A 7,207-nucleotide genomic window follows, 5' to 3' on the forward strand; every position below is an offset into this window, starting at 1 on the left:
TGAACATTGGCCTCGACGTGGTGGAGTGTCTGAAACGATGGAAAAAGATCAGGGACAAGTACGTCCGCCTAAAGAAAAAGATGGCTTCGAGGAGCGGGGATCCAGGCGGGAGAAAAGTCCCCGATTTTTTTAATTTTCTTTCGTGGTTGGCGCCTCATATTAAACATCGAGGCACGGACTCCAATTATGATGGGCAGGTAAATAAGCTCCTTTTTTCTACTGGTAACCTCTCGGTTTGGGCGAGCTAAGCTAACAATGCTAGGGCATGATAAACAAAGCCCATAATTGGCTAACCTATTGTTTTCCACATAACTCATGCCGTCTTCATAGCTCATTTAATCCATACATTTAACAAAAAAAACTACACATTAAAAGCAGATGGACAAAGATTCCACATCATTTATTACATCAAAAATACTACCAGTGTGTACTCCACTACAAGTTAAAGTTCTGCAGTCACAACCTAATTTAAGTTAAAGTACATACATATACCAGCAGAATGTACTCAAAAGTACTCATTGTGTAGTAAAATGTTCCCTCCGTGTTTTATTATAAGATATTTTTGAATTGGAAGTAATCCTGCATTAATGTGTATACTGCATTTGACTAAAATGTCTGCTTTTTCACTATCACAGGAAGGAAGCCCCTCTCCCCCTGCATGCAGCATGGAGCCGTCGCCCCCCTCCTCGGATGACCCTCCACCGTCATCCACTTCCCAGCACTTCCCGGCTGGGTCCACCCAGCCGGTTCCCTCAGCTACCTAGCTCCCTTCTGGGTCCACCCAGCCGGCCCCGCTGCCTTCACCGTCGCAGCTCCTTTCTGGGTCCACGCCGGTGTCGGTGCTTTTTTTTCCCACCTGCTTTTTTTCCAATCGGAGCTCTCCCCGTACGTGATGACGTTCCGTCTTGTGATTGGCTTTTGACCGTTTGCGTGAAAAGACCAGGAACAGAGTGACTACAGCAGCCGAGAGAGAGAGAGAAGTCATTGAAAGAAGGTCGTGTCGTGAACTGCAGTTACAGCAGCATTTATTTAGTTATTAGTCAGTCAGTTAGTTAGTGTAGAGTTTTTATTATGTTATAAAAGGTATTATTATGTAAACTGTTGGTGAGTCAAAAAATGGTAACAGCCAAGAATGTAGCATATATTTACATGCATCTATCTGTATTGTGTCGCAGCTACGTTCTGACAGCCACAGATTTGTTCACGAAGTGGGTTGTGGCAAAGTCATTATATACTAAAACAGCAGCTGAGGTGGCCAAAAAAATTGTTAACATCCTAATGGATTTTGGACTGTGTGACCAGATCATCAGTGACCAAGGACGTGAATTTGTAAATCAGGTAAATATTGTGTGTGACACTAACTGACTATCAAATCGAATATATTTTTCAATGTTGTTAATGCATAATAAATATGTCTGCAAAAAATGCACACTTCCGGGGAAAATATTTCAGCCCGATACAATCTGGTACTCACACCGGGACAAAGAAGAAAGCGGAGGGACCACCAGGACGAGCTGTGGTCCAGGCAGATGGCTGAATATGCAAACCGGCAAATGGAACTGCTTCAGCGGCTGGGACAGGAGACCCAGGATGAGGCCTCCAGATTAGGCCAGACTTTGATTAACCTTCTGAGAAGGGTCCCAGAAGAAGATATGTTTGCTGCATTCCTCGTAATGTTCCATTCCGGGGAGTCCTTCCTGAAGGGTTAACATTTCAGCACTCTTTTCTTTGTGTGTGTGTGTGATTTGTTTTTGTTTTTTTGCACGGTTTGTTTTTTTGCACAGTTTTTTAAATAAAGCGCACTTTGATTATATTGCAATACCTTGCATCACATGTTGCCATCATAACAATGGAGCAACAACCCTTGTAGTTAAAGTAGTCACTCCCGGAGCATGGCGGTGCCTTGATGTTGACGTGCTTCCCGTCGATGCTCCCTACACAGTTCGGGAAGTTCCACAATCTCCAAAAGTCTGCAGCAATAGCTTCCCACTGGCTAGTTGAAGGGCAAGGAAGAAATTCAGGCTACAGGACCCTCCATAAAGCTTTGCAGACCTCTGACAGTACACTAGACACAGTGCAGGAGGACAACTTGTAGCTCGCTGCAACAGACTGTTGGCTACCACCAGAAGCTAAAACTCGCAAAGTAACTGCAAGTCTCTGGGCTGCATCAACAGGCATGGAGTGTGTGCTCTGGTGAGATATCAGCGGCTGCACACGATGAAGCAGATCGTCAAATCGACTTGCCGACATTCTAAAGTACCTACAGGAGCAAACAAAACAAAAAAGCAGGAAAAGATGTGTGAGCCTCAAAAGTTGTCCAGGAGAATAAAACACACATTACAATGCATGAAAGCAGCATTTTCCAAAAAGCATAATCCTCAACGTGTATCAAGATCATGAGATAAAAACTAAAATACAACTTTTTATTTTATAATTCCAACATTTTATCCCATAATGTTTTCTATCTCCAAACTATACATTTTAATATCATTTTTTAAATCGCATAACTTCAACTTTGAAACCCAAATGTCATTTTATGATTTTGCATTTTTTTTGTATTATACTGGTGGAAATGGCCTACGATACTATTTATTTAGGGACATGTGCTTGCATTGATCATTTTCAAGAACCGAGAAGATGGGCACCAGATTTAGTAGAAAGCTAATTCCATCTCATTAGTCCTACATAAAACATTGAAAATACACACCACATAATAAAACAATGGTACCAAGACATCAGATAAGCGTCATATGAATTAGAGACTGCTCTGTGCATGAAATCAGGCATGATGCCTGAGAACAATAGTTACCTGAATTGCATTTCTTCGTCGATGTCTCGCAGAGGTCGAACAAGCACTGAAAATTCGCCCGTACTTTGCCTCGATTGGTTCAATGGGCGCACATCCCATCTCCTCCTCCTCCTCTTCCTTCTTCTGTTGCGAATATAATTTAAGATAAACATATTTCTTTCGACATCCAACAACTGCAACTCCAGCAAGATCCTCTTTTCTCTCTCGGTCGCCATTGTTTATATTGTGACCGGAAAAGCCGGAAGCTAAACAAAGAGTCAACTAGAGACCATGATAAACCATTCAGGAAAAGATCGCACCCCCATAGCGCTCGCGGGGGGTACTGCTCCGCGAAGAAATGGAGTGTTGCAGAAGTCCAAAGGGTTCACGACGGCGTCACGGCTGCGGCGTAGGCACGGCGTCGTCTTGACGCAGAACCATATTTCAGCCTTTAGTGGATTGTATTGACATTGTTGCCTTTAAATGAATCCATTGCAGGCATTATTGGTAGCAAAGAGGGAGATCCTGTACCTTGATTCTCTGCATCCTGATGGGTTTGGAGATGAGGCCTACAAAACTGTCTTTAGGTTTCAATTTATACATTAATTAATGTTGGCTTTGTTCTATAGCTAAAGTTGTTCTCAGACTACGTGTTCCATAAGTGGTCTTGTTCTGATACCACAGATTCCAAAGTAGCCTTGTTCTATGGCTACTAGAGTTCCATAATTAGACTTGTTGACAGGCTAAAAGAGGGATCATTAAATCAGATATGTAATGTTAATACTCTTGTGTGTTTTTTTTTTCTCCTCCTTGAATTGCCAGGCAAATCGCCAGCCGCATTGATGAGAGACCATGGACAGAGAGGACAGGAGTAGACCTTGAAGCAAGTCTGTATCCCTGAGCCATGTATGTGTCATGACATTACAACTGATTGTTATATCCTCAACAATACAAAGTTGTATTACAAGCATTTTACTTTTCAATTTCAACAGAATTTCCCAACACAAACCCCTGGGAATTCCTGTGGTATTTTCATGCTGATGGTAAGCCATGTTGGTTACCTAAAAAAGGAATTCAATATTCATTGTAAGTATAAATGTAACATGTTGATTTGTATGACACAGTATGCCCTCTGCCTGAGCACTTCAGCCCCAATGTTATTCACAGAGGTACTGTTATTTCTGTCCTATTGTCAAAAATGCATTATAAAGCTGTTTATTTGTAGATTGACTTTTTTTCTTTTTCCTTTTTTTTAGACTGACATGCCACCAATAAGAAAATGGTGGTGTGTAGAGCTCATGGAGAGATTTGGGATAGAGGGGTATGCATCGCATCACAGAAAAAAAAAAAAATCACATCTTTACTTTGTGGGGTGCTGTAGTCTAAAGGATGTTATGCAATTTTTCCAAAGGCATGGCCAGAGGTTTGCTTACTGGACCAGCGAGGCATCCAGTCTGTTGAGGGGGGAACCCTGTCTTCAGGGTTCCAAAATCCTCTGGCCAACCACAGCCCGGTATGTAGGCTGTGTTTGACAGGGAATGCACAGAATATGTCACAAACACAAGAAGATATGAAGTTGAAATACAATTAAACTTTTGTCATTCAGTTTCATCAACACTGTCAAAACTACCACCGACCTTTCCTGAGGTGCACAAGGTACGTAAGTTTCAAGATCATTGTGAAAAAGAAACAGTAGCTGTAAAAAATATTGAATAATTCCTAATTGATTGTGTTTCATTTTCCATTACACAGCGACAACTGGATGACACAATATCTGCCGCAACCTGGCTAAAAATCAATGCAAGGTTGCTCAGGGGGAAGGTGGCTGAGCCAAGTATCCTAAAGGGGCATACCATGGACCAGCAGGAGATTCTGGAAAGGATTGCACTGACTAATGACACTGCATCAATGGATCCCCTGCTGTTTGTTTTTGATTTCTTTGAAGATATGGACCTCTTCCAAAACATGGCAGACAAGGAGGATCTTAAGAGCTGCTGCATGTTCTTCGGTCGCTGGGATGATGACAGACAATAAATAAAACATCATTGTATGGAAAGAAGGAAAAAAATAAAATAAATTAAAGCTGCAAGCAGCGATGATCGGGCCCTCGCACCCTTGCGCATGTCGGGGCGTGCTGCAATCGAAGCGCTTTTATTACGGGCACGTAGTTTTCATCAGGCCTGGGGCCTTATGTACTAAGAGTGCGTGGATTTCAACGTGAATCCGTGCGTGGAATTAACAAGAACGCAAAAATCCAGATGTACAAAGCTGTGCGCACACCCAAATCCACGCAGGTTTCTCTGTACATCCCAATCAGCGTGGAATTACAGTAAGCGCACATGCGGGAGCGCAAAACTCCGCCCTGACTCATGATCATGAGTATAAAACAGCAAGTGAAAATCGGCCAAATAAACTTTAGAAATGGCGAAAGCAAGCAAAAAGAGAAAATACACAGAGTGTGAGCTGGAAACACTACAAACAGAGGTGGAGGCCAGGAAGATAGTCCTTTTTGGCTCCCTGTCCTCTGGGATAAACACAAAAAGGAAAAAAGGCGAGTGGGATTGTCCGTAAACGCTGTGGGCTCGGAGCACCGCAGCACACAGGAAATAAAAAAGAAGTGGTCAGACATAAAGGTGGAGGTGAAGAGGAGAGCGGCTGCACACCGGCGAAGTGCGGCCATGACGGGTGGTGGAGCAGGCACAGAGGTGCTCACCCCTTTTGAGGAGCACGTGTGCGCAATTGTGGTTGAGACCGTCCTCACAGGCTTCCTACCTGTCAGTGAGGGCGACACCGTCGCATTTGAGCAGCGACATGAAGGTAAATTAACTCCAAGTGTACCATAGCCCACAGTGAAGTAAACGTATTTATGCTTGCATTTAAATAATAGACTCTAGTGACTGAAGTTATATTGTGACAATTATATTCAGATGATGCCGAACCGGGAACCTCGGGGGTCACAGCCTCCTCCCCCCCATCTGAGGAACCCCGCGCCACCGGTGCCTCCGGTCCTGAGGCCTGTCCGACCGGCCTCATGCTGACGCAGGCGGTCCTGGAAATTCACGACAAGATCAGTCGGGGAATTGAACAACTGAATGCAACCATGTCACGCATGGCTGACTCACTGGAGCAGATCACTGCAATAATAAAAGACGTTAAAAAATGAACCTTGACTGAGTTTCCCATCTATAGTGTGTCAATGACATGTTGTCGGGCCCGAATGGCAGCTGCATGGGGTTGCACAAGGGGGGGTGCTGGCTCTGGCTCGTCTGCTGGCTCCTCCACCTCTGCCAGTGGGACGCCATGGCGGTGCGGCAGATTGTGCAAGGTGGCACAAGCAATAATGATGCGGTCCACCTTGTCGGGGCGGTACAGCAGCATCCCCCGCTCCTGTCCAGACAGCGCCACCGACATTTCAGCTGCCTGATCGCTCGCTCTACAACAGCTCTAGTGATGGTATGAGCGTGGTTGTAAGCGAGTTGTCGGGCACTCTGGGGGTTGGTGAGGGGGGTCAACAACCACCCCTTCAGTGGATAGCCGCTGTCACCTGACGGGTTGTCAACAGACACATTAATGAATAGAATAGACTTCATTGATCTCCCAGAGGAGAAATTCAGTCGTGCAGCAGCCAAAACACACACACACACGCTCAACCGTTTATACAAATAAATTTAAAAATAGAAATAACCAATAAATAATAACTGAAGAACTGTAAAGTGGCTTTATTGTCGACATTGTAAGCGATCACTTACCAAGGAGCCATCCATTCCGCACCCTGCCAGCTTGGCGCCTCATCCCCACCAGGCTGTTGGTGAGGATGAAGGAGTCGTGGGTCGAGCCAGGCCACCTTGCCACAACATTTGTGAAGCGCATCTGTGCGTCACATATGATCTGCACGTAGATGGAATGAAAGTTTTTGCAATTGACGAGCGCAAATTCATCCACCGACGGCGCCTTTATTGCAATGTGTGTGCAGTCAATCACACCGATTACATTAGGGAAACCGGCAATCGCTGCAAATTGCGTTTTAATATTTGCAAGGTCAGCTGCACCACACGGGAATCGGATGTACCTGCCGAACATGCGGATGATCCCGTCCCATACAGCTAGCATTGCACGGCTCAGTGCGGACTGGCTTATTCCTGACCGGTCTGCCAACTCGCACTGGTAGGACCCGGTAGCCAGGAAACCAAGCGTGGTCAGCACTTGCAGGGGGACAGGTAGTAGGTGGCTCCTCCTTGTGCCCCTCTCCAGACTCGGACCCAACTCAGCACAGAATTCCAAGAGGATGGGTCTTGGAAATCTGAAACGGCTGAACAGCCAGTCATCATCGTGGGCCAGTAAATCAGTGTGGTCCCTGAAGACGCGTTCCCTCCTGATCCTGCCATTATTGCAGTCGTCTACCACGAGCAGTACTGCCAT

The 7,207-nt window shown here is 45.1% G+C and overlaps 1 protein-coding gene and 1 long non-coding RNA gene across 2 annotated transcripts; one reads left to right on the forward strand and one right to left on the reverse strand.

The window, feature by feature from the left end:
• Positions 1-4,211: 4,211 nt before the first annotated feature.
• LOC133459336 (uncharacterized) lies at positions 4,212-4,682 on the forward strand. The gene is made up of 3 exons (XR_009784048.1): positions 4,212-4,301; positions 4,395-4,444; positions 4,541-4,682. It is a non-coding gene; the product is annotated as an uncharacterized LOC133459336 (long non-coding RNA).
• A 1,847-nt stretch (positions 4,683-6,529) lies between these two features.
• Positions 6,530-7,207, reverse strand: LOC133459390 (putative nuclease HARBI1). Its single transcript, XM_061739282.1, has one exon. It carries the CDS (start codon positions 7,205-7,207, stop codon positions 6,530-6,532), a length of 678 nt encoding a protein of 225 aa, XP_061595266.1.

Source organism: Cololabis saira, chromosome 14, assembly GCF_033807715.1.
Source record: "Cololabis saira isolate AMF1-May2022 chromosome 14, fColSai1.1, whole genome shotgun sequence".
In the NCBI taxonomy this organism is placed as follows: Eukaryota; Metazoa; Chordata; class Actinopteri; order Beloniformes; family Belonidae; genus Cololabis; species Cololabis saira.

Excerpts from the sequence above, each read along its gene's own strand:
- LOC133459390 (XM_061739282.1), bottom strand. The coding sequence starts at position 7,207 with ATGGCAGTACTGCTCGTGGTAGACGACTGCAATAATGGCAGGATCAGG.